Here is a 15,916-nt window from a genome sequence, read left to right as displayed (position 1 = left end):
ATCAATCTTGACCCTGTGCCTCACGGGAACAGTCCAGCCCGAACTGCCAAGCCAGGTCTTCCCTGCACTGGAAACAAGCATCCTGGGACCGTTTTAGGGGTAACACCCCTCATCAGCCAGGCTAGCTTGAGTTCAGTGGCAAAGTGAGCAAGGGACCCACGTCTGGGCATACCCTGCCAACTTAGAGCGAACAAAGCAAACATAAGGAGATGATGAACGGAGTGCTGAATATTTTCAGACACTCGCCCCCAGTCACAGATCTGGGTTGAATCCATCCTCATTCTTTAGCGGCTCATTTCACCACCCCAGTTCAGACACAGCAATATGCAAATCAGTCTTGACCCTATGCCTCATGGGAACAGTCCAGCCCGAACTACCAAGCCAGATCTTCTCTGGACTGGAAACAAGCATCCTGGGACCGGTTCCCATGAGGCACATGGTCAAGACTGATTTGCATATGGACTGGTCTAAACTGGGGTAGCATGATGAGCAAAAGAATGATGGATTTAACCCAGATCTCTTGATTGGGGGTGAATTGTTTGATTTGTTCTGCGTTCCGTCCATCAATTGTCTCTTGCTTTCACTTTCAAAAGGTGGCATTTCTAAAACAGTAATGTTAAATCCAACTTTACCAGTAAGGAGGATTTATCATTACCATTCCAAAGATCTAAAACCTGATTAAGTTACTCTTTTCTGATCAGGAATTAACACTTAAATGTGTATAAGGGAATTCCCAATGCTGACCTATGAGAGAAATAGGCTTCACAGCAGTGAAAACCGAATCTAGCTGTTTGCTACTACCAGAACATAAAAGTACATTTCCTACCTTTTACTTACATAGCACCCTGCTCTTAGGGTCGCCTAGGGCCTACCTTAGGTGTGACATATGTAGTAAAATGGGAGTTTAAGGATTGGCAAGTAGTTTTAAATGCCAAGTCTGAGTGGCAGTAAACTGCACACACAGGCCCTGCAATGGCAGGCCTGAGACAGGTTTGAAAGGCTACTTCTGTGGGTTGCACAATCAGTGCTTCAAGCCCACTAGTAACATGTAACTTACAGGCCCTGGGTATATATGGTATACCACTTTACAACGAACTTGTAGGTAAATTAAAAATGCCAATCATATATACACCAAGTACACATGTTTAGGAAAGAAGCACATGCACTTCAGCAGTAGTGCTCGGAGTCCTAAGGCTAACAAAGATTCAGCAAAACATGGAGGTCAAAAGCAAAAAAGTTTAGTGGAAGACCACCCGAAGGATGACCGGTCTAACAGTTTTGTGTAACCTCTTCACTGTGTGCAAGAGTGATTGCCATTTGGCATTATCATGAATAAACAAAATAATATTTTACAGTTGCTAAAATGCAGTATATTTGTTTCTTTTGGCATGCAAGGGATTCTTAACAAGCTGATATTAAACCAGCAGAAATTAATTTCACAACAGAATATGGCAAAGGAACAAGCGCATTTCTCATTGATTTGTGTTACTCCACAACGTGGTTTTCTCCTTATATCTAGTCTCGGGGTAAATTTCAACCACGTGCCAGTCCTAGGAAGCCCTAAATTTTAGATTGAAATATCCTGTTGCTGTAAACTATTTTTTTTCTTCAAATTTGTTTAGCATCTTTTATGATTAAATTTAAAGATAAAGTAATTGTTGCCGTCACCAATCAAAAAATTGCTGGTGCTTCTAAATTTTGTTCCTCAACTCAGTAATGGATGACATAGCCTGAGAAAAACATTGTGTTTTGTCAGCAATGATACTAACTGCCAATTTGTTTATACAACATTTATGCTTCCAGTAGTTTTTTTGAAGTGTCTACTAGTGGCTTTTACCTATTGGTAGCTGGAAGCACTAGTGGTGTTCTTTCAATAAAGTGCAAGACTTGGTTTTGCGGACTCTAGGGCATGTGTACCAGCAAGTACTGCATCCAGACTGATTGTATACTAGCATATGAAGATTGGCATACTACTTGCCCATACCTCTGCGACAGGCATTGACAATGCAGATTGTATTCACTGTCCGAATGTGCAATGGTAGTTTAGAGAAGCAATTAAACCATTTTCTCTTGTGTTACAAAAAAAAATTTAACCTTTCCTTTGTCTGAGGGCTTATTCAGCTAGAGGTAAACATCACATTGTCAACGTTTGCAAAGCTGCAACTTAAAGAGGTCCCTTCTGTTTATCCATAGACATTACTTTTTATACTGTTATGTTAGACTGACTCTCAGGTTGGACTACTGATGTTTCTTGCAAATCTATAATAAAATAACTTCCAATTATCTACCATTACAGGTGAAATCTATCTATTGTAAAGTTATGCACATGGTAGGATGAGTTTCTAGAGAAATAATGTTATGGTTAAACAATTTTTTGTTACAATAGATCCACAATGATGTTGTCCTCCACAGATGTATTCAGTCATTTCAGATTTATGCAGTGTCAATCCTGGTATTAAGATAGTGTTCAATTGTGGTAGGAATGTACTTCTCACAAATGTATGTCTTCCTCTTCCTGCCAGGTGAAGTCATCAAGCCAGGCGATATAAAATGTATTCCAAATGAAGGGATGCCCATTTATCGTGATCCATTCGAAAAGGGGAGACTCATTATTCAGTTCCAGGTGAGACTTGGGGAGTAAAAGTAAAATGATGTAGCAAGGGCTGAAAGATGGGGATGTGTATTTAAGCAGCAGTATCATGGCCACCTTCAATCAAAAGCTGTGAAGGAATAACTGTATTCCAGTGGTACTGTTTTACAAAACCTATTTGCCAGAGGGATTTAGGAGTCATGCCACATCAAAAAGCTGTTCTCTAGAATCATGGGAGGTGAGATGTCCTGGCCGGAAGAGGGGTAATTTCAGCCCAGCAGTGAAAGGTTAACTGGAAATATAAAGACCAAAGCAGTGCTCTCACTAATGCATCCCTACACTGCCCTAGTATTGTTCTGACCACACCTGTCAGCCTGCAGATCCCCGGTACCCCTCTTTGTGCTGTCACATTTTGAGATTTGTGCTCCACTTTTGCTAATACTCTGTACACGTCTTACATAATCTGAAAGAAATGCGTTCGATTCCTCACCTTAGAATATCCCCAGGCGTCAGGCTGGATCCGGACAGATTTTTCGTCTGCAATACCCTTGCGCATCGCTAGGCGTAGTCTACGGCTCCGCGCAAGTCATCGGCGTCGTGCGCCGGGATGACGTCGTCGGAGTACTTGGACGCCGCCCTCGCGCGCTGACGTCAGTTCTTCATTTTCCGCGCTAGACGGCGCCGGTCTGGGAAAAGCATACCCTTTTAGTCATTTTTTGACTAAACGTTTTGGACTCTTTTGGTCTATTCTTGTCGACTCGACTCTGGTGCCGGTAGGATGCCTGGTTTTAAACCTTGTGACTCCTGTCACCGACTGATGTCAGTTACGGACCACCCCCGCCAGTGCCTCTACTGCCTTGGGGCAGACCACGATGCAGAGTCGTGCCTCGACTGCCGGGCCTTGACTTCGAAGGCTAGGCGGGAGCGGTCCCACAAGCTACTTGAGCTCCGGCAGTCGGCTCGGTCCCGGTCGAGGAGGAGGTCGAGGGACCGGTCGCGGAGCCGCAGCCATCACCACTCGTCTGGTTCCAAGTCTTCGAGTAAGTCAAAGCATAGTAAGAATTCCAAGAGGCGACCTCGCTCTTCGGGCTCACCTCGCCAGTCGCGTGACTCAGCTGAGGGTTTGGGTGGTACCACCCACGCGCCTCTGGCGGAGATCAGTGCCTTTCTCTCGGCCATGAGAGGCCTGGCTCCGCCGTCGACGCCTGCCGGCACGCCTTCGGGCCCCACGGGCTCAACTGGGAGGCCTAGCGAGCCGGCGGCGCCGTAGTCTACTCCGGTCCCGATGCAGCAGGTCCCCGCGGGATCCAGGCCTGGATCCCAGTCGGCGACTGTCGACCTCACGACCCCTCCGCCGGCGCAGACTCCGGTGCCACCCCGGCGCCGCCTTCGGACGACGCCGTTCCCCGGTTCAGTCCCAGTCCGGTCCGCTGCACCCGGCGCCGATGGGTGGCAACTTCATCTTCCGCCCGGCTCCGATCATTCCACCTGTCTACTATGAATCGGATGACTGTGACTGGGAGGGGTCTGATGAACCTCTGGCCCGGCAGGGCCAGTTATCACAGGACTGGGCAGACGAGCTGGGGGATGCCAGTGGTCTTGACACCTCCCCTGACACTGGCTTCATCTCTCCTCCAACCGTGGCTTCGGGGGGGGAAGGTGCTGCATTTTCTGTGGTGCTGCGCAAGGCGGCCGAAGCCCTTGGGCTGGAGTTACCTGCTGTGGCCGTGAGGACTAACCTCACAGAAGTGCTCCAAGCGTCAGCAAGCTCCTCGGAGCCTCTGCTGCAGTTTAATGAAGCACTAGTGGACGTTCTGAAGGGCACCTGGTCCAAGCCCTCCACAGTACCTCCTGTGGACCGGAACGTGGTCTGGAGCCACCGCCCTGCACCGGGTGACCCCAGTTTTCTGTTCATGCACCCCACGCCCGAGAGCCTGGTTATCCAGGCCTTTACTTCCCAGACCTCCTTCCCGTCCGCTCCCCCGGATCGGGAATCCAAAAGGCTAGAACAGTTTGGTAAGAAGCTGTTCTCCTCCCTTAGTTTGGGACTGCGGTTTATTAACACCTCTTGCCTCTTGGACCGTTAATCCCACTCCCTGTGGGATACGGTGGAGGACGTGCTGCCCCAGTGTCCGGAGGAGGCCCGGACACGGCTCGCCCAGGCTCTTGCCGAAGGGCGGGATGCAGCACGCATGCAATCCGATGTGGACTGGACACTACGTACTCGCTGGGTAGGGCAATGTCGACCACGGTGGCGCTTCGTCGCCACGCCTGGCTGCGGTCCACGAGTTTTTCTGGGGATGTCCAGAGCACCCTCATGGACATGCCCTTCGATGGCAGTCGCCTTTTTGGCAACAAAGCGGTTAGTCCGCTGGACAGCTTTAAGGACTCCAGGGCTACAGCTAAGTCCTTGGGCCTCTCGGCCCTGCGCCCGCAAACTTACGCTTTTCGTCCCTTTCGTGGCCAAGGAAGGTGCGCCCCCTCACGTCCAACTAGCCACAGGCCGCAGAACCAACCTCCACGCGGACGTGGATTTCGCCGAGGCGGTACTGGGGGACAACGTGCCGGTCCGTCCACATCTACCCCGTTAGCATCCGCCTCAAAGCCATCCTAGTCCGAGCTTTCAGGCCCATTCCACGCCAGTGGGAGGCAGAGTTCGCCATCACCTGCTCCACTGGCGCACCATCACATCGGACAGGTGGGTGCTGCAAATCGTCCGAAGGGGCTACTCCCTCCCCTTCGAGGCGACCCCTCCAGCCATGCCACCGAATTTCGAGGGATCACTTGCAACTTCTGCAGGAGGAAGTTAGAGCCCTCTTGGCCAAGGGGGCCATTGAGCGCGTTCCTGGTCCAGAAGTAGGTCGTAGTTGTTGTTCCCACTACTTTCTGGTTCCCAAGAAGGGCAAAGGGGGCCTACGCCCTATTTTGGACCTCAGGAGCGTCCACCCCTTCCTCCGGAAGGAGAAGTTCAAGATGCTCACTGTAGCTCAGGTTCTGACTGCCCTAGACCCTGGAGACTGGATGGTAGCGTTGGACTTGCAGGACGCTTATTTCCACATCCCCGTCCTGCCGGCGTTACCTGCGATTCACGGTGGGCCAGGAGCACTTTCAGTTCACCGTGCTCCCCTTCCGCCTCACCAGTGCCCCTCGGGTGTTCACAAAAGTGATGGCGGTGGTCGCAGCTCATCTACACAGATCAGGGGTTTGTCTTCCCCTATCTCGACGACTGGTTGTTGAAGGCGGGCTCGCCCCAGGCAGTAGTCTTCCACCTCCAGACTACGGCAGACCTCTTGCATTCGCTGGGGTTCTCCATCAACATGCCGAAGTCGCATCGGAGTCCCTCGCAGCAGCTCCTCTTCATCGGAGCGGTTCTGGACTCGGCGCAGTTCCGGGCGTATCCTCCAACAGCGGGTCCGGGATATTCAGGCTCTGATTCCCATATTTCGGCGTCTCTCCCGGGTTTCGGTCAGGTTGGTGCTGCGACTTCTGGGTCTGATGGCCTCCTGCATCCTGTTGGTTCATTACGCCAGATGCAGTGGGACCTGAGGTTTTAGTGTGCCCAGCCTCTGGGCAACCTGTCCGACCACATCCTGATCTCGGAGGGCACTGCGAGACAGTTGCAGTGGTGGCTCACGGATCGCGAATGGGTCAGTGGCAGATCCCTCTCCCTACCCCAACCGGAGCACGTAGTGGTGACGGATGCGTCTCTCCTAGGATGGGGGGGCCACATGGGAGAGGCGGAATCAGAGGCCTCTGGTCTCCGGCGGAGTCCCGGCTCCATAGCAACCTTCTGGAGCTGGGGGTGATCTGGCTTGCACTGAAGGCATTCCTTCCCTCTGTCCGGGGAAGTGTAGTGCAGGTGTTCAAGGACAACACCACCGCCATGTGGTATTGCAACAAACAAGGCGGGGTGGGGTCGTGGACCCTTTGTCTGGAGGCTCTGTGCCTCTGGACATGGCTGGAACATCAGGGCATCACCCTGGTGGTTCAACATCTGGCGGGCTCTCTGAACGCCAGAGCAGACCAACTCAGCCGCCGGTGCATGATGGATCACGAATGGCGTCTACACTCGGACATGGCGCAAGGCCTCTTTCGGCAATGGGGAGAGCCTTGGTTAGATTAATTCGCCACCGAAGAGAACGCGCAATGTCAGCAGTTCTGCGCGTTGGGAGTTTCCAAGGCGGCACTCGCTCGGGGACGCCTTTCGTCGTGAGTGGAGTTGCGGTCTGTTGTACGCCTTTCCGCCTATACCACTTCTGCCCAGAGTGCTGAAGATCAAGCGCGAACGGGCCCAAGTCATCTTGGTGGCTCCGGATTGGGCACGAAGATTCTGGTATCCCGAGCTACTCAAGTCTGTCGATCGCTCCCCCGATACGACTGCCTCTTCAGGAGGAACTTCTGTCGCAGCAGCAGGGGACGGTCCTCCACCCGAACCTGTCCAGCCTCCACCTCCATGCGTGGAGATTGACTTGCCTCCTGAAGTCTGTAATGTTCTGGCAGCCAGGCGTCCCTCCACAAAATCTGTATACGCCTGCAGGTGGAACAAATTTGTGGCATGGTGCACAGCAAAGGATCCCCTTTCCACCCCTCTTTCTGAGGTTCTCCTCGTTCTTCTTTCCATGGCCCAGCAGGGCTCTGCTCTGGGCACCCTTAAAGGTTATCTTTCTGCTATTTCTGCTTTCTTACGGCTTCCTGATTAGCCTTCTCTTTTCAAATCCCCTGTTGTCTCACTTCTTTAAGGGCATTACTCACTTGTTTCGTCCTGTCCCTTTCGTAATGCCTCCGTGGAAATTGAATCTGGTCTTGACGTTTCTGATGTGCGCTCCCTTTGAGCCAATTCAGAATTGTCCCCTTAGTCTCTTGACGCTTAAGACTGCTTTCCTGGTAGCCATCACCTCTGCTAGAAGGGTGAGTGAGCTCCAGGCTCTCTTCTAAGCCTCCTTTTCTTTCTGTCCATCCGGACAAAGTTGTTCTCAGGACTTTCTTCCTAAGGTGGTAACTGCCTTTCACATCGGGCAGTTTGTAACGTTGCCCACCTTCTTTCCGCCTCCGCATCCTTCGAAAGAGGAAGAGAGGCTCAACCGTCTAGACCCAAAACGGGCGCTGTCCTTTTATTTGGACCGCACCAAGCAGTTCTGGGTGGACGACCAATTCTTTGTTGGCTACGTGGGCGCAAAGAAGGGGCGGGCGGTGCACAAGCAAACCATCTTTCGGTGGGTCGTTTTGTGTATCAAAGCTTGTTACTCCTTGGCTAAAAAAGAAGCCCTGTAGGGCTGAGGGCCCATTCCACTAGGGCCACAGTGGCGACAACTGCCCTGGGCCAGGGAGTCCCCTTGCAGGACATCTGTCAGGCAGCAACGTGGGCCTCGCTGCACACGTTTGCTAAACATTATTGCCTGGACAGCAAAGTCCGGAGAGACTGCTTCTTTGGCCGTTCTGTTCTCCAGGACTTTTTGGTGTGATCTTGGTTCGCAGACCCACCACCGGGGTTGGTATTGCTGAGGTATCTATTCTAAGGTGAGGAATCTAACGTGTTTCTTTCAGATGAACAAGTTACTTAACTTCGGTAACGATATATCTGTAAGAAACATTAGTTAGCTAGATTCCTCACCGACCCACCCATCCTCCCCGTTCTACGAACCGATATCTAGGGTTGAGGTTATCCCTTTCAGGGCCCTAGAATTTTTGGGCACCAGTGTCTGTCTCTTGCATGGCTCTGTGTTCCTGGCGTGGAAAGCTATGTACAAGAACTGACGTCCGTGCGCGAGGGCGGCGTCTAAGTACTCCGCCGTCATCCCGGTGCACTATGCCGATGACTGACGCGGAGCCGCAGACTACGCCTAGCTACGCGCAAGGGTATTGCTGACAAAATCTTTCCGTATCCAGCCTGACGCCTGGGGATATTCTAAGGTGAGGAATCTAGCTAATGTTTCTTACAGATATATAGTTACCAAAGGTAAGTAACTTGTTTTTCTGTTCTACTAGCAGTGAATTATCGATGTGGTGTTCAGGTTTTATTCCTGATAGTACTTTATGGCATATTGTGCCTTTTGTTGCCAGCCTGTTAGGGTTTTAGTTGACCTTTTTGTATGGGTGGCCTTACTGGGTCTTTTTTGACTTGCAGCCAGGTCTTTGTCATGTATGGCCCAACAATGGGCTTTAATTACTTTGCCATTGAGACCATTGAATAGGTCTTACCAAGTCAACTCAGTGACTACAATGAGGCTTCATATAGGCACCAATGTTGGTGCTAGGTGCTAGGCCTAACCTGACAGCCCTTGGTTGTGCAGTTCTGAGCTTCCATCAGCAACTGATTCAAGAGGGCACATCAATACCAGCTTCAGGTAGCCCTGTGGATAGGCCCAGTGTTTTCTACGATATACTGTGTTAGTTAATGCTTTAGTGTGAGGTGGCCTTTGATCCAGTATTGTTTTTTGACTCTCTTGGTGGTGTCCATTGTGGTCTAACTATTGTTTTGTCACTGTTTTCCTCTTCTGGGTGGTCCTGAGTCCTCTGCTTTTGTCAGACCAGTCTAGACTCCATATGGAACACTATTACCTTGAACGTCCTCTCTTGAGACCCTTTGTCCAGAGTCACGAAGCATTAAATGCCCTTGCTTCTCTAATTAATCCATGACTGTTCCACTTGAGCTTGCTTGTAGTGCTATGCTGGTTCATCTAGAACCTCCTTGGTTGTCGTCAATCTTTGCTCTGGGATTGCTTTTGATTCCCTCCAGAGACCTTGCTGAAATGCTCACCACAGAATTTATTTTGAGTACCTGTTAATATTCACCATGGCCAAGTACTGATGCGACCCAGTACTGATGTTCTTCTGAGGGGTATCTGCATACATTTCATGTATTGGTGTCTGAACTCCTCAATGGGGCCTCAGCCAGATTTGTTCTCCTTTATGCACTTACACCTTACCTACCCATGAAAGCTTTCCTTTCCATGTTATAAGTGCTGGCCTTAATATCTAAACCTCCTTATCGGTTTCATATGAGCACCCTCTGTGCTGCAGGTGTAAGGTTTAGCCTCCAACATCAAGTAACTAAATTCTCGGGAACTCTAGAAGACCTCTTAGACTCCTTGTGTTTGAGTTCTGGTAGCTCAGTCTCTGTACCTGGTTGTGAACCTTGTGGAATTCCCATTCAGGTTTGTTATTGGTAAGTTTTCTCGTGCAAGAGCTTCCCATATTCTGTGATGTGCCTGGCTAGTCTCTGGCAATTCCATAGTGGCCTACCTGAGGTGCATGTAGCTCTCTGGAAACTTTAAGTTAAAAGGGAAACTGAGCCTAGAGATAGCTATATTTAGATAAATATTGTCTTGTTTGCAATAGTGCTTTCAGCTTCTTGAGTATACATTTTGAAATATAGTTACAAATTCTTCAAAAGCATGTCTTGTTGCTTTGAATCTGTTGCTTATATTTCAATCCGTCTTTTTGCTCAGTAGTAAAAAGGTCAGCACACGTGTAGAGAGCCCAGGGGCATAGAGTATGCCTGAGACTTTCTGAGGGTTGAAAAATTACATGGATGTCAGAGCATCATGAAACAGTTAACATAAGCTAACATAAAGCATTTCATAACGCTACTGTTATTGGAGAGTACACTCATTGTTGCACGTGTAATTGAGTACTACACCAACCTGGTGGCACAGGACACGCTGAAAAGAATATATTTTGTTGTGAAAAGGTAGTTGTCAAAATAAGTGTGTGTAGTGATAAGGCGAGAAATATAACAAAAGGCTGTGTGATTATATTATTCTAGGGAGCATATTGGTCTAGTCCCTATGAAGCCATTGAGAAAGGCAAATGTACCTTGGTGTAGCGTCGTGCATTCAATTCATACTGCTGGATCTGGAGAGATTTCCAAAAGTCAGTTGGCAAACGATGATGAGCATGGCTTGTGGGGGATATGGAGTGAAAGAGGTCTACAAACCAAAGGAAGATTTGTTGACTTGTTTATTACATCGCAGTGTCTGTAAAACTTTAGAAACTTTTCTCGAACTAGTCCCACTACTGTAAGCTTAAATGAAGAATTTACTTGTAGAATGATTGTCCGCTTCCTTATGCAGCTAATTTGTCATTAAATGAAGATGGTACGCAAAACCAAATGCGCACTGTTGGTCCCCTTCACAAATACACTTAACTTCACATGCAGAGGGGTGGCTCTCGCGGGCAGACGGATGGGCTCTACAGGCAGACGTGCAGGCTCTCAGGTGTAGACCGACAGGCACTTAGATGAAACAGTTCGAGGCATGTGGGCTGCTGAATTCATATCTGTGCATAGATCGCCGCCTAGTGTTGGTTCCGGATGATTGCACATTGTTGTCCTGGAAGAGTCTTCGAAGTATCACGAGATAGGTGGCTCCTCCCCTGGACTACAGTGCGCATGGGCATCCCCTCCATCTTTAGATTGTTTTTTTCCGCCATTGGGTTCGGATGTCCTAATCTTAGCTCTTAGAGTATTTAGGCCTTTATTCGTCGGTATTGTTTTCGTTCGGCGCCGAGTAGTTTCATCGAAGTTAGCCATTTGCCCTTCGACGTCCGAGGCCCGATCAAGATCGACGATGGAACCAAAAACATCGACTAGCCCCTTCAAGCGTTGCCCTCTTTGCAACGCTAAGTATGCTCGCTTCGACGTGCACCCGGTGTGCAACAAGTGCCTCTCTCCAAACCACGACGAAGCCACCTGCATGGCGTGCTCCAGGTTTCGATCTAAGAAGACCCTTCGCATTCGTCGAGCAGCTCGGCTCGAGGCGCAGAAAGCAGCGCCGCACCCGGACAACATCTTCGGGACCGAAGATGAGGAGGTCGTGGACCTTGAAGTTCAGGGAGAGATGTTGGATCCAGCGTCGGAACGTGAATCCGACTAGGATGCCGAAGACGAACATATAATAGATGAAGAGGATGACGTAGTCGTACAGGTAGGAGACGACGAAGAGGACCTTGGGGTCGAGGAGGATGGCTCAGAACATGAGCTAGGCCCTCAGGTCGCCACAGGGCCGAAGGAGGCACTCGATAAGGCTCAGGTCGCGGGATCGCCACAAGGCCTTACCCAAGATCATTCCTCCCGTTCTTCCGCCCCGCATAAACGCCCGGCGTCGAACTATCCTAAAGAGCCATCGGTATCCAAAGCGCCATCACTCGATCAATGAGAATCGAAACTGAAGGCAACGGCATCGAAACCGAAAGTAAAAGTCTCTCCACGGCGACAAGGCCTCGAAGCCCTCGGAGCCGAAGATACAAAAGACGGCTGTCGACGCCAAGAGAGGTCATGGGGATGTCGAGCCAAGGGCGTCCACACAGATATGGAGGGCGGCCATCGAGAGCCAACCCAACCCATCCCACCCCACTATTCCGGTCCAGAAGACGTCATCTGGTACGGGGCTTGATGCCACAACGAAGAAGGCGTCGAAGGACCGTGTCCAATCCACGACGCCATCGCCCTTTGTCAAGCAGAAGGTGTCGGAGTCGTTATTACGCATCCACGACAAGGCTTCCACAACTGGTGCGAAGACAGCCCCGCAGCCGAAAACAGTCAGCGCGGTTCACATCGCACCGACGCATATAAAGTTTGGCCTCCCACCAGCGGTGCGACCGAAAATGTTCGACGCAAAGAAGGGTCTCGACCCGCAAGAAGCTCGCGGCCCAAAGAATCCTGTCGATGCACCAGCAGGAATACAGATGGGACAGAGACCTGTTGCAGTGCCTCACGACGATTAGGTTCCACAGCAGTTTATCGACGCCACCACTGGTAGACTTTCCATATACAAACGGAAAATCGTAACAGACACCAATGGAGCCATACAAGATTCCATTAAAAAAAGAAGAGAACCACATCACCAGTTCTGGTGGAACATATTCAATTTGGCACCCCAGAAACTCAGCCATTCTCGCCCACACACTCTGATACGGATGCTGGAGATGATGGTGATGCTGAGAGCACTTATCCTGTGGACACTGACCCTGAGGACCAAAACAAACCTTGGGTGGACAATACGGATGCAGGGGACACACGTACTGCTCCGGACACACAGGCATATGTGGCAAAAACATCTCCTACAGAGGACACTGCTGCTTTCAATGCCTTAATTGAAAGAGCCGCCAACAATCATGACGTACAGCTCCACACTGATCCTATTGAGGACGACTTTCTAATGGATACCTTCTCTACTTCAGAAAGATCTGCGAAAACTCTGCCCATGCTGAAGGGGGTCCTAAAACAGGCTAATGACATTTTTAAGAAGACCACTAGGGCGAGAGTCCTTAACCCTAGAATTGAAAAAAAAAAATATAGGCCAGCTCCAGTGGACCCTGCCTACATAAAAGGACAGTTGCCTTTAGACTCATTGGTGGTTTCCAATGCTCGGAAGAGAGCCAACTCACAAACAACGGGTGATGCTCCTCACCCCCCCCCCCCCCCCCCCCCCCCTCCCGACAAGGAGTCTAAGGTCTTGGAAACATCGGGAAAGAGGGTTGCTGCACAGGCAGCTAACATCTGGAGAATTGCCAACACTCAGGCACTTCTCGCTAGATAAGACAGGGCGCATTATGATACCCTAGAGACACTGCTGCAGCACCTCCCAGATCAGTATAAAGAAGGAGCGGAGACACTTATTAGAGAAGGGAAGCTCATTAGTAACGCTTGCATTAAATGCGCTCTTGACGCAGCTGACACTGCAACTAGGGCTATCAACACCAGCGTCATGTTGAGAAGGCATGCTTGGTTGAGAATCTCGGGATTCAAACCAGAGATACAAACAACTATACTCGACCAACCGGTCAACCCTAACTCCCTCTTTGGCCCCAAGGTTGACACCACCCTAGAGAAACTCAAAAAAGATAGAGACTGCAAAGTCTATGGGGGCTCTGCAATCCCAGCAGTTTCGGAGTGGGTCCTTTCGTCGCTCTAGCAACAGAGGTCCATCTAAAACTCAGAACTCCCAACAGTCGCAGTACACTAAAGGAGGTACACAGCCCACCTATAACAAGAATAGTAGAGGTGGATACCGTGGAAACAACATCAAAGGCAGAGGCCGAGGAAACAACAGCTCCAGGTCCTCCGCCACCAACAAACAGTGACGCCTTGTCACTGACCCCCGACCACGTAACACCTGTCAGGGGGAGATTACAGAGGTTCCTGCCAGTCTGGGAATCCATTACTACAGACAGGTGGGTCAGAGAAATTGTCCAGTACGGTTATTGTCTGGAGTTCACGTCCACTCCACCCAACATACCACCAAGACACCGTCATATGTCCGCAGAGCACTTGCACTTATTCCAACAGGAGGTTCTCAGTATGCTCCTAAAAGGAGCCATAGAACTCGTGCCTGCAAAGGAACAAGGATCAGGGGTGTACTCACTGTATTTTCTGATCCCCAAAAAGGATGTATCTCTCAGATCCATACTAGATCTAAGACCTCTAAACCGTTACATTCTGTCAGAGCATTTTCACATGCTCACTCTGCAACAAGTGCTACCGTTGCTCAGTCAGGGAGACTTTCTCGCAACATTAGACCTCAAAGATGCGTATTTCCATATACCCATACACCCCTCACACAGAGTATCTCAGGTTCACTGTTCTCAATCGGCATTACCAGTTCAAAGTCCTCCCTTTCGGGGTAACGACGGCACCCAGAGTGTTCACCAAGTGCCTGGCTACAGTGGCGGCACACTTAAGGAGACAGCACATACATGTCTATCCTTATCTGGACGACTGGCTTATCCAAGGAAAGTCGGCCCAGCACTGTGCCAGCCACATGTCCCACACCATTCACCTTCTTCACAGCCTGGGCTTCTCACTGAATTATCCAAAGTCCCACCTTCAACCCAACCACGTACAGCAGTACCTAGGCGCAACCATAGACACTCTGGCAGCCACAGCACAACCAAATTCAGTGAGGATCAACCGCATTCAGTTGCTCATAAAGAAATTCAGACCTCAACACTCACTCCCAGCAAGAGTGTTTATGCAGTTGATAGGCATGATGGCCTCCTGCAACTTCATAGTCCCACACGCAAGATTACATATGCGCCCGCTTCAAGAGTGCTTGGCACGTCAGTGGAATCAGGCCCACGGACAGTTAAAAGACCTAGTGTTGGTGAGCGGTCGGGCATACAACTCTCTGCATTGGTGGAATCCACAAAACCTTTGCAAGGGCCGACATGTTCCAGGAGCCTGTTCCACAAATCATACTGACAGCGGGCGCGTCTCTCCAGGGATGGGGAGCTCACGTACTCAATTACACAGTGCAGGGACTATGGTCGACACAGCAAAGGAGGATGCACATCAACCTTTTGGAACTAATGGCGATCTTCCTTGCAATGAAAGCATTCAAGATACACTTGTGCAACAAGGTCGTGTTGATCCGAACGGACAACATGACCGCCATGTACTACATACAGAAGCAGGGAGGGACACTCGCCACAGTTGTCTCATCTGTCTCAGAGCATGTGGAAGTGGGCCATTCAGAGGAACATCTTCCTCATGGCAGAACACCTCCCGGGCAAAGACAACCAGATGGCAGATCTGCTCAGCAGGCACAGCCACCAAATGCACGAGTGGGAGATACATCCATCAGTAATCCAACCGTACTTCCGACAGTGGGGTCATCCAGAGAGAGACCTATTCGCCACAAGGGAAAACGCAAAATGCAAAAACTTTGCCGCCAGGTTCCCACATCCACAGTCTCAAGGCAATGCAATATGGATGAACTGGTCAGGCAAATTTGCGTACGCTTTTCCCTCAGCACCATTAATACCGCTGGTGGCACGCAAGCTCAAGCAACACTCGATGACGCTCATCCTGGTTGCTCCAACGTGGGCACGCCAGCCATGGTACACCACTTTTCTGGAACTCTCCGTGGTACCGCATCAATTACCACTCTTTTGACGCAGAGCCGTGGCGAGATTCAGCACCCAGATCCGCAACAGCTGAACCTGGCGATCTGGCTCCTGAGATCCTAGAATTTGGCTACCTAAACTTGCCTCCAGACTGTATGAATATCATCAAGGAGGCAAGGAGACCCACTACCAGAGCATGCTATGCGGCCAAGTGAAAGATTTGTCATGTATTGTAAAAATGACAATCCACTGGATGCGTCAACCCAGAACATTATCTGTTATTTATTACACTTGTACAAATGCAATCTAGCATACAATTCCATCCGTATACATTTAACCGCATTGGCAGCTTACCTTCAGAAAAGGCAGCACCGCTCACTCTTCAAAGTGCCTGCCATCAAAGCTTTCCTGGAGGGCCTCAAACGTGTAATTCCCCCCCTAGACACCCCCCGTCACCAGTCTGGAACCTAAATGTGGTCCTCA

The 15,916-nt window shown here is 50.1% G+C and overlaps 1 protein-coding gene across 3 annotated transcripts in view; it reads left to right on the top strand.

Moving 5' to 3' along the window:
* LOC146772608 (dnaJ homolog subfamily A member 1-like) overlaps positions 1-15,916 on the top strand; it is a 142,366-nt gene that overhangs the window by 100,386 nt on the left and 26,064 nt on the right. For all 3 annotated transcript variants that reach the window (XM_085638962.1, XM_085638961.1, XM_085638963.1), the window contains exon 7: positions 2,523-2,623. In XM_085638962.1, the coding sequence (XP_085495088.1) occupies positions 2,523-2,623 (101 nt within the window). The remainder of the gene's footprint in view (positions 1-2,522; positions 2,624-15,916) is intronic.

Source organism: Triturus cristatus, chromosome 12 (genome assembly GCF_964204655.1).
Source record: "Triturus cristatus chromosome 12, aTriCri1.1, whole genome shotgun sequence".
In the NCBI taxonomy this organism is placed as follows: domain Eukaryota; kingdom Metazoa; phylum Chordata; class Amphibia; order Caudata; family Salamandridae; genus Triturus; species Triturus cristatus.
The sequence above is the reverse complement of the archived record's forward strand: the minus strand, read 5'-3'. Positions and strand labels throughout refer to the sequence as shown.